Raw genomic sequence first — 24,968 nt, forward strand, 5'->3', positions numbered from 1 at the left:
ACTAAAACAGATGTGTTAAAATAACTTTGAAATGTAGAAATATTTCATAGTTCATTACGTTTTTGGACACGACGTTGTGCTCATCAAATTCATATCAGCAGTGTTCTTAGTCACGATTGCAGATTTTCTATTTTATTGATAGTAGCTTATTTAAATCATTTTGATTATTTGTGCGTATTCGGGATCTGCCATTTTATGGCTGTGATATATAATAAAATTTTTATTATTTGTAATATTTATAATAATAATATTATACAAGAATGATTTTATGATAGTTCAAAATGTTTTAACTCAATTAAATTTGTAAGCAATTATTTTTTTGCATAATATAATATATTTAGAATATTTTTTTTTGATTTAAAAATTAAAAACTTAAAAAAACACTTAATTTTATGAAACCGCTGAAAGCCGGTCTACCGGCATTTTATTTCGGGCGGTTTTTTGGAAGGCCTACAACTCGACTATTACGTGAAAAAGAATGTGAAACCGTTTGATTAGGGCAACAAATTAAATGGTCAGAATTTAAATCACCTTTTGGTCAGAATAAAAATGTAGGACGGTCATAATATAAAAATAATAAATAATTATAATTAACATTTATAATGAATTTTAAAGGTGATACTATTTAAAAAAGTATTCATAACGACGAAATATGCGAATGCAAGTTCAAAATAATATATTTTTGGTATCTTTTGACAGGTATTGAAATGTCAAAAATATTCCCAGTCACAAAAATAGAATTTAATAGAAAACTTAAATACATGCATTAAATACATTTTCAAAAATTTGTATCACATTAAAATATATATAGAGATATAAACAGCTTACTAGCTATAGTGACAGTTATTTTCAAAGAATGTCATGGAACCTTTCACAAGTATAGAGCCTTACTAGTTGCAGGGTCTCAAACAAACTACATAACATTTAAACTAGCTGCAAAATTACAAGTAAAACAAAACCACGTAAACATACCAGTACCTATGCGAGTAAAACTATAACAAAGTCGATTGACAACAATAAATTCAGAAGTTAAGATGTAAATCTAATGAAAAGAATTATTTAATCGAAGAAACATGTGGAAAATACCTGATTGATTTTACAATCTAAGAATCTTTAATATTTGTTTATTTACAAACGAGTGATTTTTTATTAAAAATATTTAAGAAAACAAAAAATAAAATCCACAAAAAATTAAAAGTTAAAAATTTCCTGAATTGAATTGAATCGAATTTTTTTAAATGTACATGTACAAATCCCAAAGCATACTTATAATTATTATGATATACGGATTTGTCCACTCTTATTTATCAGCTCATGCGTATGTATGTACATATGTACTATGTAGATGTTAGATGGTCACATAAAAATAGAATATATTTTGAGAAGTTGTTGCAAATATATATGTATGTATATATCTATACATATGTATGTATATTTATTCAAACATTTAGATACAAGGTAAATTAATATTTTAAAAAGTTAAATTTAATATTTTTAAATTTTGTATATTTTTCAATCTTGAATTTTAATTGTTTTTTATTTTCGTCTTAATTTTTTTTCTTTAAATTGTGAATGTTTGTAAAATGAAATTAAATGTGTTTTTATATATTTTATTTGTATGTATGTTTATATAAAATAGTTATTTATGTATTTTCTGCTACAGTGTCATATTGGGGTAACTTGTAAGACACCGTGGTATGCGTATATGGTATGCGTATAAAATAAAATAAATATAATTTTATATTATTTTATATAACATTTATTTTGAAGTAATACAAAAAACCATATTCAGTAGCATCATATAATTGAATCATATGGAATGACATGTGCAATCCCATAACTTCTCTCTTTACTAAGACTTTTTAAAGCTTTCCAAGTATTGCTTGTCTGATCGTATTCCCAAACATCATTTACAGTATTTGTATCATATCCACCTGAAAGTCGAGACAATAAATTCATTGTTCATTTAAGGTATATAAGTTAAAGTTAAGCTGTATAAAAAATAAATTAATTTAATTTGATTTTATATTATTTTCGATAGTAGTTAATAGTTGATTGATATTTACAGAATGAGAACTTCGTGCTTGAATCATCTGACTGCGGTAAATCCAAGAATTGGTCTCTAGTGAATACGTCAGCACTTGATGGGTAGGTAATTTTTTTTTATTTTCATAGAATTGCCCGCCTACTACATATATTCTGTCATCGATGACCGAAGCACTATGCCAATAAACAGCTAATAACAATGGAGTGATTATCTCCCAATCTTCAGTTTTGCTGTTCCACCTAATCGAAATCAAAAAATGTTAATGTCCCTTTAAATCGATCTAATAAAATTAATGCAGTTTAATCACCTTTCAACTGTAGATATAGACAGACTATTTTCAAAACCACCGATGGCGTAAAATCTATGGACGAATCGCGAGGAAGTGTCACTGCTGAAAAATTGCAACGAACTTGATTTAATGGCTTCAATTTATGTTTCTGACCATCTTTATATCGATGTATTCCACCTGTAAATAAATAACTAAGTTATATTCCAATTAATCTAATTACGTACTTCACAGTACCCAAAAACGTTACTGAATTCACTACGTAATTTGAAGAATTCATTCCGCCGATGATAATGATCCAATCTCCTGCGATGACAGACGCAAAACTATTTTTAGTAATTCCAATGTCTTTTGACAGAGTCCAATTTTTCTCTTCTCCGTCATATACATCGATGGTATTTGCAATCTGAAAAGAAGTCGTGGAATTAAATTATTAATTTATAATGCAATCAAAGTATTATTTATGTCTGTGATATTAAACTTACAAAGTATTATTTATGTCTGTGATATTACTTTTTTCCTACGACGGGTCTCTCTTTGGTTAAGAGATTTACTGTTCAGTGAAATCTTGTCTAGAATTGCTAGTCTAAGATAGGTCATACAATCTGCACACAAATTAAAGAACTTGATTACTTCCTCGACGAGAAACTGAAAATATACCCATCATTCCAATGATTTTTTTCTATTAAATAATCTAATATATAATTTCGACAGATACTTTGTAACTATGTTAGATCTTTTGGGAACATCAAAAACAAATCAAAGTTTCTATTTATATTTTTAGTTTGAAATAAATTTAATAAAAAAACAAATTAATGTTCACTATTAGATTAACCATGTTTAAATCACAAATGATATTACAAATACCGAGCATAGCCTGGTAAAACCACTTGAATTCAATAAATGTCAAATCAAATAAATGTAATATATACAATGAAATCAAAAATACACAATAAATACCTTAATCGAAAGCAAGGATAGCCTCACATAACTAATCAGATTTACCAAGTCATTTTTACTTGCATCATCATAATTTACCCAGAATTGAATACGTCTTCTTCGGAAGGCACGTTCAAATCGTCCAATTTCAATATTTCGATCACAGTGGAGGTTGGTAGATTGAGAAAAACTTGCGTTCTGTGCAGCTAAAACAGAATTATAATTGAAAAATAATATAAAAAGAACATCATTTTTTATTATATAATCAACACTCACCGTCTCGAAATTTTCTAAAGTCAAATCCATCGCCTTTTTCTTCAATTCAATATCACCCTTTAGTTTCAAAACTACTAGGCCGTTAGAAAGATCAAATGTTTCATATCGTGGTAGAACTTTCACTTTGAGCAGGTTGGCTAGATCCATAAATTATTCATTGTGATGGTCGTCTATACCTAAAATTATATTTAAATGATTTCATGATTGATAAATACACGTGTTTTGAATGAATTATGTTTGATATATATAAACTAGTACTTATTTCTTCAGTGTAGTAGTACTTTAGAATTGCATCGATAACGTCAAAGTCAAAAGAGGGAAAAGTCTCATTCAAGTTATTCTCGTTTCTCCCAAAGAATTCGCTGCATGCCGATAGCACAACCATGTGCACGTAGTAGCTGCAATTACGAAAAATGATGATTAAAATTGACAAAAATTTGGAATTAGGTCTTTTTGAATACGAATAATGATACCTCCGGCTTCGAACAAAAAAGTTGCCATCGCAGTGCTTTTCTTGTTTCATCGCATCATACAAGTATTCCGTTAGATTTTGCCTTCACTACGAACATCTTGTTTCTGATTTTTTCTTAGTTTTCTCCTGAAAAAAAAAATTATACATCATCATAGATACAGAAAAAATACAAGTGCTAAGCATGATAAAGCACGACTTACCAATTGGACAGAAAGGCAACTAATGATGATAAGCACTGTCATTCTGCGGTTTTATCACGACTAACACGTACGTATATCTCAACCCTTTGGCTGCTGGATATTTACTGATAGTATGCTATGCCAGGTCACTCTTAATAAACACTTTATGTCAAACTAAAATTTGGATATACACATATGTATAACAAACCACAAGCATGTGTATGCTTAAAACAATTGGTGAATTCGGAGTAGCCAAATTTGCGAAAGATAAGGTACATTTGCAAAAGGTCAAATTGCATTTGTTAAATGTCTAGATCTTGTCAACAGCTATAGATGTACCCGTAATCATCGAGAAAGTCGAATGAATTTTTCGATATTAACCTATATTTAAACACACGTCCTCTTTATTGCAAACCTAAGCTGAGTTGTGGCACAATCTCGTATGCTTTTGCAAATTGTCGTTATTTTTAAACAAATAGCAAAAAAAATATTTATAATATTTTTTATTATTTTTTATCGATATGTTCGATCTGAAATTTACTATGACTAATCAGCACGAGTCGTTCCATATATTCAAGTAAACTTTCGGTATTGTAATGTTGTTTATTTTGCTTGGGGTGAGGTGGAGGTAATCAATGTACGCAAACACCCATCACGAATGTTAAGTTTGACATTATTCCGGATCCTGTGACTCTTTCTTCTTGGATGAAGTCGTTGACATGACAATTTATGGTCAATCTTCTGATGGCCGTTTGAACGTAGATTCAACGGCCGTTCGAAATCCTTTGCCAAATGCTAACATTTCCATGGCACAAATACCTTGCATCGGACAGTTTTTTGCAATTGTCGATCGATTTGAAGAGAGCGTAGTGGTGCTTTTCGAATGTCTCTATGGCCAGATAAGAGTATTTATGATCTGGTTGTATGAACAGGAACTAGGGATCCCAATCGAATATTCGAATATTTGAGTATACGAATTATTTGTCTAATTTTTCAGCCATTCGTTATTCGAATATTTCATCAATATGAAAAGAGTAATGACGAAGAAGCCGACGATTGTGAAGAAAATTAAATATGTAATGGGGATAATTGTGATGAAAATGAAGATAATGAGGAAGATGAAATGTCTGCATGTGAATAAATGGACTTTTATTCATTAAATACAGAAATGTTTGAAGAAAATCACTTTTCGATTCATAATAATCTCTATGAAATTTTAGAAAACTTCAGAAAAATAATACGAATATCTAAGAAGTCACCGGCGAAATATACATTTTTAGAAGAAATCACAATGAAAAAAGAAAATTAAAAATTGAAATTATTATTGGATGTAAGGACGAGGTGGAATTCAACGGCAACTATGATAAGACGATTTATTCAAGTTTACGAAAGTGTAAACAAAGCACTAAAATAATATAATTTCAATACTGTTTCTAAGAATGAAATTTATATTTTGAAAATTTTAATTGATGTTCTTACTACCGTTGAAACCGCAATCAAAGAATTAAGCAATAATAGTATAATATTAAAAATAGTATAATAACAGCATTATATAAATTTTTATCTTATATTTTAGTGTGTATTTTAGTTTTATATGTTTTTTAATTTTATTAAAATTATGTTTTATTAATTGTAATATATTACATATATAAATATAATGTAATTTATGCTTAGTACATATGTAATTACCTTTTTTCTTAATTTTCGAATATATTCGAATATTTGAATAGCTCTTGATTAACTATTCGATATTCGAATAGTTGAAGTCGAATATTTGGGATCCCTAACAGGAACATGTCGGGTTGCGAAGGATCTTGAGCGATCGGCATTGGTAAAGAGTAAGCTCGCGTTTGAGTACCATCGGTATTTGAAGTTGAAATATTACCATACCGTCTTGAACGAAACTGATAACACTTGAGATATCGAGTAGAGATTGTATATGATTAATAGTAAGGGGGTAAGGCAACTCGCTGTCTTGGTTCACATTGCGTATGTTTTTCACCAACTCTTCATATATTCTCTGATGTGATATGACAGCTGTGTGGAGTACGTCTTTTTTGGCCAAACTTATGGCCGTCAGCAAATCTTTAAAGGCAGTTGAAATGCTACGGAGTGAGTTTTGAATACTACTCATATACGTTGACATTTTGGTTCTAATTTCCAAAATGTCGATTGATTTTTGGTGCAAATTCAAATTTACACCATGGCGCGTCAATATATCTTTGTAATCGTTTAATATTACCGGTACTCTTTCTAGATAGGTATCCGTTTTATCCAACCGCTGTTCGTGTTCTTGTATTTTAAGTCCATCTTGGTGCGATAATTTCTTCTCTTCCATTATGATGTCTGTCATGTTGCTCATATTTTCACGAACTATGATTTGATAAGTTTGTATTTCCTGTACGTTTTCTTTGATGTCATTCATTGACGATTTAATGACGATTACTTCATTTTGGAATGTAATGGACAAACCATTTAAATTGGAATTTAGACTAGAAACGGCACCCTGAAGTTTTTCAAAGTCTTTTTCGCTCTTGTCTCCAGTGAAAGAATTCCACATTTTACCAAAATAACTTAACCCCGTTTTGTTCTTTTATTCTGCGAAGTAGACAAATTCCAACTATTAAGATAGGATTCACAAGATGTCATTAAAAAAACCAAAATGCTAAAAAAGAAATTTCACTGTCGTAAATTTCAATTTTCTGGCTTCCCACTTTAGCATCCTTTATTATTTTCTCTAAATGTGCCAGTTTTGTATTCTCAGTTCATCTGTCCCAGCGAATCAAAATACAATCCGGATCCAGTCATTGCGATTTGGTTAAAAAACTCGGGTGTCACTAACCCATGAATTTATCTATGTATTGCAGAAAATGAAGAAGTATAAAAAACAAAATTTGTTAATGATGCACATATGCGGTCACACATAACGGCTATGAAAGCATTTTCGAAATAAGTTTGAGCACTAATTTAGGCTGTCGCATTTTGTTTAATATTTTTTACTACTTAATATCCCTATAAATACTATACGCATAAAATATTATGAAGAACATACATATATAAAGTATGAAGATGTAATTTTTTTACGAATTATAAATAAAACCTTATCTACTTTATGTACATACATATGTTAGTACACAAATAATACGAATGTAAATTTTCAGCTTGATGTGTTCAGTGGTGTGGAAAATAAATCGGAAGTAAGGAATGCAATACCGATAGTACCGATACCGGTAGTAACGGGATCGGACCGAAAATCTATCTTTAGTAATATCGATTTTACAAAAAAAAATACCTGTAGTATCGATTTTTTTTAATTCATTCATTTTATTTGTTGAAAACGATATCTCTATGGCTAAACCCTGTGTAAATGTGTTGTTATCAACTTGAGGTTTCCATGTGAAATATTTGCAGTTATAAATATTTTGCACACGAAGGGGGTTACTTTATTCCTAGAAAAATTCGAAACGATTTAATTTTTTTATATTTAAGCAATATGCCAATAACGTTGATGCGAGTGTAAAATAGAGATACTTACTATTTATATTTTAATTTAAATTTTTTATATATAGCCTATGTATGTAAATGTGTCTTCTTTAGATTTTTTAACATTTACATTGCTGATTTCGCACTCATAGCGCCGAAAACTTAAAAAAAACTTGTATGTAATAAATTTATTTTACATACAAGTTTAATTTATGTATAATAAATATAATCGTTCCATTTTTTTTTTATCTTTATTGTGATATAAAAAAAATCGGATGTGACCAACCCACGAATTTATTAGAGAAATATATGAAGTATAACAAACAAAATTCGATAATGAAACGTATATACACGTTCACAAATACTAGATATAGGCCATTTTTGATACAAATTGAGCGCAAATGTAGGGAAATTACACAATAAAAAAGTTCTACTTCCGGCTGTGGGGTTTTGTTCAAAATTTTTTTATTACGTAAAATCACTATGAATTAAATATCAAGAAGATAGAAATAATTTTTAAGGTCAAAATAAAATAATGAAACATTGTTTTAAAAAAAATTACTACTTCTGGTTTACGAATTACGAATTTACGATTAACCAAAACCTGTACACAAAGAATACAAATGTAAATTTTCAGCTTGATCCCTTCAGCCTTCAAATTTCCATTAAATATTACTCAAATAGAATCAATTAAAGAATCTTCAATATCAAATAATCATCCTAATTATCAAGTAGAATCAACAAAACACAACATCACAAAATAAATCTAATTCAGCATCTTCCAAAGTCAAAGAATTTTTGTGGAAGACAAAATTTCAAATATACCATCGACATTTACAGGAATTTCGGCGCTGACAGATTCGTTGAAAAAATTAGAAACATCTATGTATGTATATGCATACTATATGAATCATCCAGTTTTTTCTAATAAAAAACAATGCAAAACTAAAACATGATTTTTTTATTATTCTTCCCATAATCTAAATACGATTTTATAAAAAGCTTGTTTTATTTAAAAAAAAAAAATCTTGCATTGGGGCAGTAAAGAAATAAATCCACGAATAAAAAAAAAACACAGAAATAATTGTGTGATGAACTTTATTATTTTAATAATAGATTTCCTGAATTATAATATTTTTTAATGATTTTTTATAAACTTAAAAATTAAATAATTAATTCAAAGAATTTATAATATATTTTTGTAATCTATCATACAATTTTTCATTATTTTCCATTCAAATAAAACCAGAGAGATACGTCATATTAACTTCGTTAATATGACGTCCATACGACCTTTCGACATTTGTAAATCACTTAATAATGTCATAAAGAATAATCTTCTTATTTAAATTATTCTCCGTTCGATTTTGACAGATTTTCGACGCAACTTTAATCTTTAGACACATCACAACTTTGTACACGATGAATATCAACAAGACGGGGAATACGGCCACCAACACGTACCCAATCACAGCCAGAAGAGTGATCTCGTAGTGATGTCCCGAACCCCAACTGCGCAAATCCCAACTGCGTAGAGTATACCCATATCTTTCCAAGCATTCAGCTTCCATTGCAGTCACCTGGATAGGCTTCTGGATACGTTTCATCTCGTCCATCTTCGAAGAGGAGCAACAAGTGTCATCTTTCAAATTGAAAAATGTCTTTGGTGACACCGCATTTCCCAGAGGTTTTCCAGAACGAGGCAGACTGATTGAAGAAGTTTGTGCCGTGCAATCCAACGGAAGATTCAGCATACCTGATCCAGTGATGACAATGTCCATGTCATCTTTCCCCGGGCAATTGATGGTGATTTTGGTTTTCTTGGTCTGGGCGAAGATCCATCGATTGTTTTGAAGCTGAAACCACAGATCTATGCTGCCGTACAAGAACATCACCTTGCATGTTTCTGGTAAAGTTTCAGTGTGTTGAGTCAAGAGTTCAACCTCGCATATTGGAGACAAGCCCACTGAATGGGTTCGAGGCACTGTACATAGAAGCTCTTCAGATAGCTGTAAACAATTGATCATTTCTATGTAAGCGTAGGTTGCCTTGTCTGTAGAAATGGCCAAGTATTTCAACGAAAGTGGTTCTATATATAAATACATATCTGGGTTTGATTCGCTCTGGGCGGTCGGTAATGGCAATGGTTTGTATACCAAGTATCTTCGCTTGCTGACTAGAGGTATCGTCAGTTCCGTAATCATGTTATGACTTTCAGCAAACGTATTTACTTTGGAAAGAGCGATGATTTGTTTAATGTTAGTTAGAACAAGGTGATAGAGCAATTCGTTGTCGTTTCCAATTTGGTCCACGATTTGGGACAACTCCGCTAAGATTAGTTCATGACTAATCACTGATGTATGTAAAATATTTTTTTGACTCAATTCGATGGTCAGAAAAATTTCATCCAACTTATGTTTCAGTACATTTATATTATTCTGCATAGTCATTAGTAGCATGTTGAATTCGTTTTCGATGTTCAATTTATTGATTTCATCTTTGTGCTTGTTCAAAGTATTGTTATTTTTGCTCAAAATCTTCCCAATATTTGATAAATTTTCTATAGTCTCGTTCGACCGTTGATTCAAGGTATTCAATTTTACACGGTGATCTTCTAACTGCTTCCTATCTTCCATCGAAAGCTTCCGTTCTTTTTCCAAGATGACTGAAACTTTCGTAAGACTCTCATCTAGTTTCTTTTCCCTTTGGATAACGTCTGACATCTTGCTGTCGAAAACACTCAAGGAAGACGTCAGGGTTATTTGATCAGCAAACGTCTGTTGTTGTTTTTCTAATTCTTCAAGAGAAATATCTGATTGAAATATATTATCATCGGCGTCTGGTCTTGATTCTTGTTGATCCATCAAACTCGTGACAGTTTCTGCTAAACCAAGTGCACTTTTCGCCATCTTAAGAGCAGCCCTCTTCGATCGCGTCCTCTTCAGAGATTGTGAAATGCGATGGTGTAGAGATTTACACTCATCCAAGGTAGTACTCATCGCCTGGGCCATTGCCATACAATTGTTGTCGTTGTAAAGATTTTTAATTAATTTACATCGTTCTTCCAGCTGAGCCAAATACATCGGCATGTTTTGAGTTTCCTCGACGATAAAAGATAGATCGGTGACGATTTGTACTTTCAATTTTTTACTTAAAATTTGTAGCCTTTCCGATCGGATCAAAATATATGCCGGCGCCTTTATCAACATATTCCACATAATTCTGCCCTAATGCAATTCCAATAGAAGTCGCCAATCTGAAATACAACCATTTCAGTCAATAAATAATCCGCAAAACAAAACAAAACAAAAAATGCACCCTCGGTAATAGTAAAAATGATACGGGCAAAAATAAAATCGGATCAATTATTTCAGTGAATCAGAATAATGATTGACCAGATATGCATATAAAGAAAATGACGAAAAATAATTTGGCAAAGATTATTTATTGATTGAAATGGTTTTAACGGATTTGGCTTCAGTGGCTTCGGAACAGCTTCAATGTCTCAGTACAAAATGTTCGAATAGCTTTTAATTAATTATTTACCCAAAACGTGACAAAAATTCAGCAAATTCAATAGTAATAAAAAATTTATGCTATTTTGTTTTCGAAAATATACCGTATATAAGATTGAGAACGTTCTCGATACACATTTCAGCGTTAAAATGTGGAAACTAACATTTTGGATATTGTGAGGCAAAAGCTCTACAAAAGCTCTACTTTCGGTTAGATTTTGATCATAATTTTTATTTTTATATTTCTATAAATAATATAACACCAAACGATTTATATGAGTGGAAAAAATTGTGTGGTATTTAACAATATTGTTGACTGTTCTAAGAACATAAAATTTAACTTTTAATTTGTTAAATTAAAATTTTCTTTTCATCCACAAAACATATGGAAGTGCAAGACTTTTACTTTAATTTATTGTAATTTTAAAGGGGCGAAAAAATAGAATAGTAGAAAAAAAGTGAAGAAGTAAACTGACAGTCCGATATGCAGATATTTATTAAATTTAATATATTACTCGATACTAAGATGAAACTTATGTATATGAAATTAATTATTTATTTATGTATGCATGTACATATATCAGACTATGTACATATGTTCACGTACATTTTAAAATACACGCTTCTAATTTTTGGCAACAAATTTATTTCTCGCTACTTACGAGTACATATATATATATATATATATATATATATATATATATATATATATATATATATATATATATACATATATATATATATATATATATATATATATATATATATATATATATATACATATATATATATATATATATATATATATATATATATATATATATATATACATATTTATATATATATGAAGGTATGATTTTTAAACGAGCCGAGCCGTATGTGTGGTTGGTCAAACTGGGGATAAAGTATGTGTGTGGTATGCATGGGAGAGACCGGATGCGTGTTGTTATGGTCACTTGTTGGAGAACAGGCCGGAAGATATGTTATAATAAATAGTTCTGACTTAATCTGCGCGTTTCGCTTGGAATCCTTCACATCCGGATCCTACGGTTTGTTTGATCACACGGATGTAAGCTAGAGTATAATGCAATTGTGTGGAATCTGCAATGAAGCAAACTACTCTCTTATTATCAAAAAAGTGCAAAAAGAAAAAAGTGCAAAAAGTTCTTCGTTTTCTATATAAGAAAGAGTTTGGGTATTACCCATATCTCTATCCTACTCCTTTCCTTTTGGGCATGCTTGGGTATAATTCCCTTGAACTTCGGAGAAACTTCTCGTTTATTCGTTTCGTTCTCCAGCTACTGCGTGGTAATACGTCATGCCCGTTGTTGCTGGAACTGTTAGGACTTTATGTACCTAATAATTATGTGCGTGGTAGATATCACAATTTAATGGTTGTACCTCCTGCTCGCACAGTTCTTTTTCGAATGGCTCCTATACCAAGAGCTATTCGACTTCTCAATGAAATCGTTGCTGCCATCCCTGAATGCGATATTTTCCACCTCGGTGAGCGTAGATTATCGGATATTATTTTAACATCTGGTAACCTGCACTCATCATTACTTTCTTAATTTGAATGTGATGTATGAGTGGAATCTTTTTTTTACTATAACATTTTTATGTACTATTTTAATTTTGTTCAATGTAAACAAAGAATGGGGATTTATGGATTTTTATTTGATTTTTACACTTTGTTCATTTTTTTTCTTCTGATGTATTATTTTCCTTTTGTTACTTTTTTATTATTATTTATTTTAACATGTTTTCTGCTTTTTAATTTTTCTGTTTTTTACTAGTTTTACTTATATATTTATATTTATTATGTAGGCATTGTACATCAGAAGTTAATCTAAATTTTCGAGTTTTTTATATTTTTTTCCGAAACTTTTTTACATACACATGTAAATTTAAAAAAAATTACATCAAAACGATAAACACATGTTTTCAAAACCATGAAAGCCTGATCAGTGACCGATTCAAATCATTCGAATTTTCACATGATTACAAAGTTTCATATACATACATAGTGTTACTACAAATGTGCATAGATAAAGAAAAAAAAGAGGCAGACATAGTATTAAAACTCTACTTACAAAAATATAATCGCCTTCATTTCAATCTTCCGTATGCACGTATATACGTTATATGTAAAAGGAATACAACGATGGACTGATAAGTATCCACTGAGCGTTGTATTGATAATATTCCAATTTATATTATATCACCAGCAGTCACATAAAATGGAACGCTTGTGAATTTTACGACTTTGAGGCAATAAAAGGATTATCCCTTTATGTGTAGGGTTTTTACCGACCAAATATTTTAAATGTCATTGTTTTCTAAGATTTGAGTTCAGTTTAGTGTGGGTTTTCGAGGATAAAGCATCAAATTCGAATTTGAACACGTCAACATGACAAAACGCGCTCAGTTATCATTGGAGAAGAGTGTAAAAATCCCGACATTAGCGAGTTCAGGATTTTCCTTTCGGTCAATTTCCAAGAAAATGGGAAAATGTTCTATATCGACTGTTTTGAGAATACTGAAAAAAAAGAGAATCTGAAAGTTTTGATCGTAAGAAGGGGACCGGACTGAAAAGATGCACATCGAAGAGGCAAGACCGTGTAATAACCAGATTATCTTTACAGCAGCGATTCAAAACTGCTGTAGAAATAAGAACAGATGTATCGTCACAATTTTCCATGGAAATCAGCGACACAACAGTAAGAAGGTGACTCAGAGAAGCTGGACTCTACGGTCGGAAAGCTGCAAAAAAAAAAACACTACTAACCAAGAGAGTGAAAAACAATCGATTGGAATGGGCGAAAGCACATGAAGATTGGAGTCCATCAGATTGGCAACGAGTGATATTTTCCGACGAATCAAAATTTAACCTCTATAGTCCTGATGGTTTTCCGTATGTCCAAAGAAAAGTTAGCGAAAAGTATAATGTAAATTGTACCCTTAAAACTGTTAAGCATCCTCCAAGTCAAATGGTCTGGGGATGCTTTTCATACCATAGTATTGGACAATTGGAGTTTCTACAAGGTGCCATCGATGAAAAAAGATATAAAATTTTTTTAGAAAAAAGCTTCGTCCCATCGATGGAAAACCACCTTTCATATTCCGATGATATAATCTTACAAGATGACTCTACCCCTTGTCATCGAGCTAAATTGGTGAGTATTCATTTTATTTGATAGCATTGAATAGAAAATTTTTTTTTACTTTTTTTAGGTTTGGGACTATTTACAAGAAATGGGTGTAAAGACACTACCATGGCCTGGTAATAGTCCCGATTTAAATCCAATCGAAAATTTATGGATGTGTATCAAGTACAGGATAAGGAAGAACAATGTTACTACTCTTAAATCGTTGAAAGAAATAATAGAAAAGATATGGTACGAAGACTTCCCAATCGAAAATTTAAAAACTTTAGTAGATTCTATGCCAAACCGAATAAAATAAGTTATAAAATCTAAAGGAGCCGCTTAAAAATATTAATTTCTTTTTTATAATTTGTAGATAATAATATGTGACTTTAATGAAATTTAAAATGTATATGTATAGTGTTATTTTCATTTCAAATTTCATTTAACCGTGAAGTCAACGCCCGGTCGTAAAATCTGCCCTCCATTTAATTTGTCCCCAACTCATTTTTATGACCTTTTTTTCCACGTTTGGTGTTACAAAAATGCACAATGGAACAACCTATCATTTAAATGACTTTCGGTTTTGGTTTTATATAAGATTACCGAAATTTCACGCAAAAATACATAAGCACATATGTACATGTTTACATTAGGCTAATAATATCATTAATATAATATCATTTTATAATATTATTTTAATGTGTAATATCATTTTATATCATGAAGTATAATATCATTTTAATGTGAAAGGGATCATTTTACAACAAATTATACAGATTTATTAAAACAAATACCAAGAGAGAGTATGTAGATGTAAGATGTTCACATAAAAATAGAATATATTTTGAGAAGTTGTTGCAAATATATATGTATATATCTAAACATATGTATGTATATTTATTCAAACATTTAGATACAAGGTTAATAAGTATTTCAAAACGTTAAATTTAATATTATAAAATTTTTTATATTTTTGAATTTTTATTGTTTTTTATTTTCTTCTTAATTTTTTTCCTTTAAATTGTGAAAGTTTGTAAAATAAATGTGTTTTTATATATTTTATTTTTATGTATGTTTATATAAAATAGTTATTTATGTATTTTATGCTACAGTCTCATATTGGGGTAACCTGTATTACACCGTGGTATGCGTATTAAAATAAAATAAATATAATTTTAAATTATTTTATATAACATTTATTTTGAAGTAATACAAAAAAAAAACTATATTCAGTAACATCATATAATTGAATCATATGGAATGACATGTGCAATCCCATAACTTCTCATTACTAAGACTTTTTAAAGCTTTCCAAGTATTGCTTGTCTGATCGTATTCCCAAACATCATTTATAGTTTTTGTATCATATCCACCTGAAAGTCAAGACAATAAATTAATTATTCATTTAAAATATATAAATTAAAGTTATGCTGTATAAAAAATCACCCATGCAGAGTATTTTTTTTTGGAAAAAGCAGAGACTGATTTCGTATAAAGGTTTCGGCAGGTTGGTGAATGCTGTTTATAGTAATTCTCCGCACTAAATAAGTAGAAGTTTTATTGTCATAGCCACCTGCGATGAAAATTTTCCCGATGAATACGACGCTCTAAAAATGGTAAATTAATTTAATTTGATTTTATATTATTTTCGGTAGTAGTTAATAGTTGATTGATATTTACAGAATTAAAACTTCGTGCTTGAATCATCTGACTGCGGTAAATCCAAGAATTGGTCTCTAGTGAATACATCAGCACTTGATGGGTAGGTAATTTTTGTTTATTTTCATAGAATTGCCCGCCTATTACATATATTCTGTCATCGATGACGGAAGCACTATGCCAATGAACAGCTAACAACAATGGAGTGATTATCTTCCAATCCACCTAATCGAAACTTATAAATGTTAATGTCTCTTTCAATAGATCTAATGAAATTAATGCAGTTTAATCACCTTTCAACTGTAGATATAGACAGACTATTTTCATAACCACCAATGGCGTAAATATGTATGTATCTATGGACGAATCGCGAGGAAGTGTCACTGCTGAAAAATTGCAACGAGCTTGATTTAATGACTTCAATTGATGTTTCTAACCATTTTTCAAATCGATGTATTCCACTTGAAAATTAATATTTAAGTTATATTCCAATTAATCTAATCACGTACTTCACAGCACCCGAAAACTTTACTAAATTCACTACGTAATTTGAAGAATTCATTCCGCCGATGATAATGATCCAATCTCCTGCGATGACAGACGCAAAACTATTTTTAATAATTCCAATGTCTTTTAACAGAATCCAATTTTTCTCTTCTCCGTCGTATACATCGATTGTATTTGCACTCTGAAAACAATTCTTGGAATTAAATTATTAATTTATAATGCAATCAAAGTATTATTTATATCTGTGATATTAAACTTACAACGTATTATTTATGTCTGTGATATTACTTTTTTCCTACGACGGGTCTCTCTTTGGTTAAGAGATTTACTGTTCAGTGAAATCTTGTCTAGAATTGCTAGTCTAAGAGAGGTCATACAATCTGCACACGAATTAAAGAACTTGATTACTTCCTCGACGAGAAACTGAAAATATACCCATCATTCCAATGATTTTTTTTCTATTAAATAATCTAATATATAATTTCGAAAGATACTTTGTAACTAAGTTAGATTTTTTGGGAACATCGAAAAAAAATCAAAGTTTCTATTTCTAATTTTAGATTGAAATAAATTTAATAGAAAAACAAATAAATGTTCACTATTGGATTAACCATGTTTAAATCACAAATTATGTTACAAATACCGAGCATAGCCGGATAAAACCACTTGAATTCAATAAATGTTAAATAATTAAATGTTATATATTCAATGAAATCAAAAATACACAATAAATACCTTGATCGAAAGCAAGGATAGGCTCACATAACTAATCAGATTTACCAAGTCATTTTTACGGCTTGCATCATCATAATTTACCCAGAATTTCACAGAATTGAATACGTTTTCTTCGGAAGGCACGTTCAAAATTTTAATATTTCGATCACAGTGGAGGCTGGTAGATTGAGAAAATCTTGCGTTCTGTATAGCTATAACAGAATTATAATTGAAATAGAATAAAGAGAACATAATTTTTTATTATATAATCAACACTCACCGTCTCGAAAATTTCCAGAGTCAAATCCATCGCTTTTTTCTTCAATTCGGGATCACCCGTTAGTTTCAAAACTGCCAGGTAGTTAGAAAGATCAACTGTTTCATATCGCGGTGGAACTTTCACTTCGAGCAGATTGGCTAGCTCCATATATTTTTTATACTGATGGTCGTCTATACCTAAAATTATATTTAAATGATTTCATGAATGACAAAAAGACGTGCTTAGAACGAATTATGTTTGGCATTTATGTACTAGTACTTATTTCTCCAGTGTAGCAGTACTTTAGAATTACATCGATAACGTTAAAGTCAAAAGGGGAAAAAGTCTCATTAAAGTTATTCTCGTTTCTCCCAAAGAATTCGCTGCATGCCGATAGCACAACCAAGTGCACGTTATAGCTGCAATTATTAAAAATGATGATTAAATTCACAAAAATTTGGAATTAGGTCTTTTTGAATACGAATAATGATACCTCCAGCTTTGCACAAAAAAGTTACCATCGCAGTGCTTTTCTTGTTTTATCGCACCATACAAGTATTCCGTTCGATTTGAGGCAAAATCGGACTTCGCCTTCACTACTAACATCTTCTTTCTAATTTATTCTTAGTTTTCTCCTGAAAAAAATACATAGTTATCATAAATACAGAAAAGTTTTTATCACGATTTACAAGTATAACTTACCCTTTTGCTGCTGGATATTTACTGATAGTGTGTTATGCCAGGTGAATCTTAATAAACACTGTATTTCTTACTAAATTTTGGATATACACATATTAATAACAAATCATATGCTTAAAATTAGCTTGATAGCTAAGATTATATCATCATCATTTACAGCTATTCACCATCCACTGCTGGATGAAGACCTCTCCAACACGCTTCCACTCGTCTCTGTTTTGCGCAACGCTCATCCATCTCACTCCGCACATTTTCCTAATTTCGTTCACCCATCTTCCTTGCGTTCTTCCTTTTACCCTGTTGCATTCTCTCGGGTACCATTCAAGCACTTCTTTTGTCAAGATTATATATAAATAAATAAATAAACAAATAAATAAAATAAAACAATCCTTTGTTCGTAGAAATCCGTGACGTCATCGAACAAATAATTCGCTTTTTTCCGTATTAAAGGATTCGAAGTTTCCGGGGGCATAGGAGCCGAGGGCGAAGCCCTAGGGGGCGCAGACGTCGGGGGCGGAGCCCTAGGGGGCGTCGAGGGCAAAGCTCTAGGTGGTGCATACGTCAGGGGCGAAGCCCTATGGGGCGCAGACGCCGAGGGTGGAGCCCAAGGGGGCGCAGACGCAGAGGGCGGAGCCCTAGGGGGCGCATACGCCAGGGGTGTACATATATTTTTTTATAAGAAACTTTATATACATATATGTTTGTTTGTTCGTGCCAGTCAATTTAATAAAAAAAACAAATGAGTATTCAAATAAATTTATATAAAATAAAACTATAAGGGATGGAGAAGTTATCTCTGGGATTATGTGGAAATCACAAAAATAAATGTATATGTATATGTATACATAAAAAAACAAAGGAAATATTTTGAAAAGAATTTCCAGGTGTAAAATGTAATGAATATCATATTTATATATAGTTATATATTATAATTATCTAATACATACATCATTTGGAAAGATAATTTATATTTGTGATTGGTTGGTAGAATCTGTGACGTCATCGAACAAACGAATATTCAAATAAATTTAATAAAATTTTTACTATTAGATTAGTCATGTTTAAGCGGTTTATATTTCAAATACCGAACGAAGCCGGGTAATTCAGCTAGTGTATTATATATGTATATATAATCGAACCTTCAAATGCAGGGAATTTCAATGTACGAAAAAAATTGAGTCTCAAAAGTAACAAAGACGACTCTTTCAAAGCTAACCCTCAATTTTTAAAAAATGGTCTATTTATTTAGTTAGATATACTGCATATGTACATATGTACATATTTCAAGTAAACTGATTTTTTTAAAAATGGTCTATTTATTTAGTTAGATATACTACATATGTACATATTTCAAGTAAACATTTTGCGGGTGTGGGGAAGGGGGGGGGGGGGTTACGTCCTTTGATATGCGACCCATGTTGGGTTTGTGCACAGTAACGAGATACGTCATTTATCTTGCACCTTTTACGTCTGGAAAAGTAAGGGGTGGGGGTAGAGAGGTGAGGTGAAAAGCGGAAACGGAAGAGCTGAGGGGAAAAGGGGGTGGCGAGTCGTGAGCGGCATTTATCAGGATGACTCTGTGCAATTGTGATTTAATGGAGTGACAATCCTGGGACCCTTTATTAAATCCTGCATTGTCCTCTCACTATACTGCCATTCCTTTTTGCTGTACTCTTTTCATTGCTGTCATGTTCTCATGATTATTTCATTTTATTATTATTATATCATGATTATCTTTGTGAAATTTAATAAATGCCAGTTTGATATTTATTCTTATACATATAATGTATTATATTAGGCGTTGCTCGGTTGTATGTTTGAGTGTGAATACACATGTACATATATAATGTTAAATAAACCATATGGTGATAAAAATACATGTTCTTTAACAATATGTAATAGGACTATTAAATATTCGAATTTTTCGAATATCCACAATGTATTGGTTTTAGAAAGGTCAGTTTATTATTAAAATTTTAACAGAACCCTTACTTGGTACATCGAATTGAATCGAATATGATCGAAAAAAGGAAATAATTTCGTATGAAAATATCGTAATACACAGATTTGACATGCATATTACATGATTGCATAAGTTCGTGCCCGATTTTCACACATTTTTTTAACATTAAACGGACATGAACTTTTGCAACTATTTAATTTAAGCTAATGTATTCAGTTTCGCTCGGGTTAAAGTTGGCAAAAACTATTTTTTTAACTATTTAATGTACATAGGCTTACTTATAACGATGTTACGAGAAAATCTTGTTAATTTTGTGGGTCTGTGGCAATAACTGAATTCGAGTTTAGATGTATTTTACAATATTTTTTTACAAAAAAATGGAGAAAGGATTGGAGTGTGTGTTTTTCATTAAATAAAAATTTTTAGATGTTTTTTTTTAATATTTATATTGAAATATGATTACATAAAATAAAACATAAACAGTAAACTACTACATACATATGTATATGTAACTCATTTCGTTTAACATTTACATTGGAAAGTAAAAACTTGATTCTCGTTGGCTCTTGTAAGGATCGAGATTGAAGATCCTTTCAAGCTTCATGAAATGTAGTTTAACAATCGGTTAAGTGGTTTTCGTTTTGGACATATATATGAGTATAAGAACTATATAAATGTTTCACTTACATATAATTCATAATTAGAGATAAAGTTTGAAATTTACAAATTTAATCTCTAGATGACCGTCGCACCATAAAAATTCCCATAATTTTTCTAACGCGCGGCTCGAATTATATTTACCCTAGAATTTTGCTCCAATATAGTAACCTAAAATAGGTAATTACACTTCAGCAAAATTCTATTATAAAATAATGCTAGCCGCGCGTAAGAAAATTTATGGGAAAGGGTATAAATACAAACGGGTGAATAATTACTATTCAAATGAACATTGATGGTTTATGAACATTTTTGAAACCGTTAAGCAATGATCTACATTTCAAAAATTGTATTATTTAGAATATTTTTTTATAAAAGGCTATTTTGCGGTAACTATGCCGTAGAAAAATACAACTATAAAACAATTCTAGCTCTGTTTTTGAAATGTAGATCATCATTTAAGTATAACTTCTTCTCGTTTGAAGCACCTGCAAGATTATGACTATTTTTCAATTATTAAATTTTGCTGCATTTTATAAATAACGGATGCATATAGGCTAAAATTTAGAACTTCAAAACTTGTCTAATTTTGACGAGATCTTCATAAATTTTAAAACGTGGCTGATTTTTTTGTTATAATATATATTGATTATATACATATAACTAATATTGATACCTTCTAAACGGTGCTAATATATTATAAGAGTAGCATTTAAAAGGAATCCATATAAATTTTGCTATTTATTTTAATGATATTTTAATTATCATATGAACATCATTTAATGTACTTTTAAAAGTTGAAAATTTTGTGTATTACATAAAAAATTTTCAATGGCGACTTTTCGACTTGGGTTTTCGATGATTTTTGAGCTGCTTTGTGAATAGGTCTTCTTAAAGTTCTAAAAATAAAATGAAATCATATATTATATATACTATATATTATATTACATATATAAAAAATAAAAGTAAATATATTGAAATTATTTAAACCGTTAATGTAGATTTGTTTGAATGTTTCCGAAAATACCGATAAGATAAATATGTAATCACTACAAATCAACGTGCAACAGCTGTGTTTATCTTTCATAGTTACTGAGATATTAAGGAAAATTATTTCATATTCTCAAAACCATTTTTGACCGTTAAATCAATGTTAGTCGACGCATTTTAACATTAATTCAATTTGAGTTTAAATATGTGTGTGAATATATATTTAATTTTATTTTAATCAACATATTATAATATAATGCAAGCAATTATCATTATGAAGTACGTGTTTCTTTCATTTCGTTAGAGTCTAGTATTAGAGTAATTTTATTTTAAAAAAGGTACACATTGTAAAGATTCTGAATATTTGAAGAACGTTAAAGAAAAAATCATAAATTTCAATAGTAAAATTAAAAAAATTACCTGTTTTTAGTGATTTTTACAGATTTGAATGTTGTAGTCTGCCGGAATATTTCAACGTCGCCATTTTTCACGGGGCTTTTACATTTTTGTAGTGAATATTTGGAATCGACGATTCCAAACTTGGAAGAATAGAATCGCTAATCGCAGACCTCCATTTATATACTGTAGCTCGTATTTTATCTTTTGGAGAGGTATTTGTTCGTTGATAAGAAAGTGTGTAGTAGAATAAAAATCAACCGGTTTTCAAACGGTGATGCAACGGATCGGATTTTCAACGAATTTTGATTGTTTGACTTTTCTTTATGACAAGAAGTTTCATCGATTTTTCTCTTATGTGATGGAAATTGTTCAAAGCAAGAGTATAAAGTTGTTCAAAATTTAGTATATTATTAAAAATAAAACTATAATGTTTGGATCCTTTGGAGAGGTATTTGTTCGTTGATAAGAAAGTGTGTATAATATAATAAACATCGATCGTTTTTCAAACGGTGAAGCAACGGATAGGATTTTCAACGAATTTTGATTGTTTGGCTTATCTATGTGACAGGAAGTTTCATCATTGTTTATCTTATATGTATGTTGGAAATTGTTCAAACGAAACGTAAGAAGTTGTTCAAAGTTGAGTATATTATTAAAAATAAAATATAACCGTGGTTCTCACTTTACCGAAATATTTCGTGTTTATTATTATTTATTTTACATACATATATACATATGTATACCTAACAGGTAAACCCCAATGCGTCTTCCTGGCCATTTACAAACAATGTAGCATTTTTATTACATAAGAATTACGAGAGGCAGAATAACAAAAAATCAACAATTAATTAATTAATTAATCCATTGAGACATCTATGAATTTAGACTTGTACATAATTTTTTACATATTGTACATAAATCAAATTGATATATTTGTGACAGCAGATAGGATGAATTTTTTTCCAATTTGAGGAACCACTTCAATGAAAATCAGATAAATTGTCAAACTCTGATAAGAAACGATCGACTTGGAGTCACAAATATCCAAGTCTGACCAGCAGCATTACAGATAATATATTCAGAATAAATTCTTTTCCATTGAGGTCAACTCACGGGATCAAACCCGGTGACCTCTCGGCGCTAGGTAAAAGCCCAACCACCGAGCCATACTATATTTATTGTTACTAACCACTTCTTACTTTCACCTACGATTTCTAGTCAGAAGAAATTTTGGTTCTTATCCGATCGTTTTCAAACTTTGCCATTTTGCTCAGTTTGGTCATCAATATATACATATGTGGAAATTATGTCCGTAATAGACACGTTTAGTCAGCTGTATGGCTTAGCGGTAGCATATATGTTTAGCACTAAGTGATCAGTGGGTTCGATCCGCTATACTGCTGGTTAGATTTGGGGGTTTTGTGAGTCCAAATAGATCGTTTCTTATCAAAGTTTTTCAATTTTATCTGATCATTGTTGAAACGGTTCCTCAAAACTGGCAAAAAAATCATCTTTCCTTTCGTTACAAATCTTCTGTATTTATTGTGTGTATAATTTGTAAAAAATATGTACAAAATCTAAGTCCATAGATGTCTCAATGGATTAATTCTGTAATTAATTAATTAATTGTTATTTCGTGTTCTTCAGCTTCTGGATATATAGTGATTACGCAATAATAAACGCATTGGGGTCTTGCTGTCAAGTTTTCCTGGTATATATCTTTGTAAAATAAATAAATAAATGTTTGAAAATACTGCATCTTCGGCCACACTGTCGCACATGTCCACACTAATCGTTTTTTCCCTTTTCACCCCCCCCCTCTCGCTATCGTAGATTAAGCACTTTGCCATGTTTATGTTTGTTTGGAAAATAATCCCTACGCACAAATAGTCTAATTGTTTTCTTTTAAGGATGTAGAATAAGTATAGGATTTAAAAATAAATAATATGTCAAACCTAAAGGGCACTATTGAATTGTTGATTTTTCCGAAATTTCTAATAGGTAGGTATGTGTCCAGATTTTTTTCGACAGTCTGTAATTGATGTCTTTTGTTATATTTAATAGAATTTTCCGGAGAGGAAAAGTGGACCGATCGAAGCAAGGAGCAATTGTGAAAGACAGCGACACGCTAGGGTGACATGTCAGTTGCCATCACGAACAGACATGTGTCTCGAGCCAAGATAGACCACCCGCCTACGTCCCAAAAATAAAAATAAAAAAATAAAATGAAATAAAAGTAGCGTCCTGGAAAATTAATCACAGCGAGAGATCCATTAAGTGAAAATTGTATTTTTAATCGCCTGTCAGAAAATTGATAGCGACTGTGACAGTAGGTGTCGACTGAGGATTTTCTTCAAATTGAAATACTTATATTATACATTGAAATATATTATACATACAAATATGTGTATATATGTAGGTATATTATACTTATATATAACACAAATCGAACTTTTGTATTTATATCTGTTCGTAAGTTTGGGTTACAGTATCCAATTAAGAGGGCTGTACACCCGAAACCTTAATTTTGTTAGCGTTCCTTTCTTCTATATATATATTGAGTGTATGTATATATTGAGTGAATGCGTCAATATATATCAATTATTGCTGTCGGTTCCCTCATCACTGAGGATCGTGACTATGATGTGCGGTCAACCAGCTGCCTCCATTCAGTTCTAAATTCGGCCAGGCGAAGACTTGCTACCGTGGAAGCGCCCGTCGCTGCAGATACTTGGTCAGTCCAGCGTGCGGGGGATCTGCCTCTAGCTCTTCTGC

At 30.8% G+C, this 24,968-nt stretch overlaps 2 protein-coding genes across 4 annotated transcripts; both read right to left on the reverse strand.

Moving 5' to 3' along the window:
• Positions 1-1,750: 1,750 nt before the first annotated feature.
• On the reverse strand, positions 1,751-4,740 carry LOC143918996 (kelch-like protein 1). Of its 3 annotated transcripts, XM_077441149.1 has the most exons (10): positions 4,221-4,740; positions 4,022-4,146; positions 3,807-3,946; positions 3,549-3,724; positions 3,294-3,478; positions 2,819-2,981; positions 2,584-2,739; positions 2,355-2,513; positions 2,067-2,286; positions 1,751-1,934 (listed from the first exon to the last, which is right to left on the reverse strand). In XM_077441149.1, exons 4-5 carry the CDS (start codon positions 3,693-3,695, stop codon positions 3,368-3,370), a joined length of 258 nt encoding a protein of 85 aa, XP_077297275.1. In that variant the 5' UTR covers positions 3,696-3,724; positions 3,807-3,946; positions 4,022-4,146; positions 4,221-4,740; the 3' UTR covers positions 1,751-1,934; positions 2,067-2,286; positions 2,355-2,513; positions 2,584-2,739; positions 2,819-2,981; positions 3,294-3,367. The 3 variants fall into 3 exon arrangements, with proteins under 3 accessions (XP_077297275.1, XP_077297276.1, XP_077297273.1); XM_077441150.1 differs by lacking the exon at positions 1,751-1,934 and having other exon boundaries at positions 2,171-2,286; positions 2,596-2,739; XM_077441147.1 differs by lacking the exon at positions 1,751-1,934 and having other exon boundaries at positions 2,171-2,286; positions 2,596-2,739; positions 2,819-3,478.
• A 6,089-nt stretch (positions 4,741-10,829) lies between these two features.
• Positions 10,830-19,874, reverse strand: LOC143918629 (kelch-like protein 28). Its single transcript, XM_077440571.1, has 7 exons — positions 19,831-19,874; positions 17,765-17,904; positions 17,507-17,682; positions 17,248-17,430; positions 16,801-16,935; positions 16,515-16,693; positions 10,830-10,938 (listed from the first exon to the last, which is right to left on the reverse strand). Exons 1-7 carry the CDS (start codon positions 19,872-19,874, stop codon positions 10,830-10,832), a joined length of 966 nt encoding a protein of 321 aa, XP_077296697.1.
• Between the last annotated feature and the right edge of the window lie 5,094 nt (positions 19,875-24,968).

This window comes from Arctopsyche grandis, chromosome 11 (genome assembly GCF_051622035.1).
Source record: "Arctopsyche grandis isolate Sample6627 chromosome 11, ASM5162203v2, whole genome shotgun sequence".
Lineage (NCBI taxonomy): Eukaryota > Metazoa > Arthropoda > Insecta > Trichoptera > Hydropsychidae > Arctopsyche > Arctopsyche grandis.

Coding starts and splice junctions, on each gene's coding strand:
- LOC143918996 (XM_077441149.1), bottom strand. CDS start 3,695: ATGGATCTAGCCAACCTGCTCAAAGTGAAAGTTCTACCACGATATGAA. Junction 3,479..3,548: donor CTTTAGAAAATTTCGAGACG/GTGAGTGTTGAT, acceptor ATTCTGTTTTAG/CTGCACAGAACGCAAGTTTT.
- LOC143918629 (XM_077440571.1), bottom strand. CDS start 19,874: ATGACAGCAATGAAAAGAGTACAGCAAAAAGGAATGGCAGTATA. Junction 16,936..17,247: donor TATCCTTGCTTTCGATCAAG/GTATTTATTGTG, acceptor GTATATTTTCAG/TTTCTCGTCGAGGAAGTAAT. Junction 10,939..16,514: donor AAGTTTTCGGGTGCTGTGAA/GTACGTGATTAG, acceptor GTTGTATTTCAG/ATTGGCGACTTCTATTGGAA.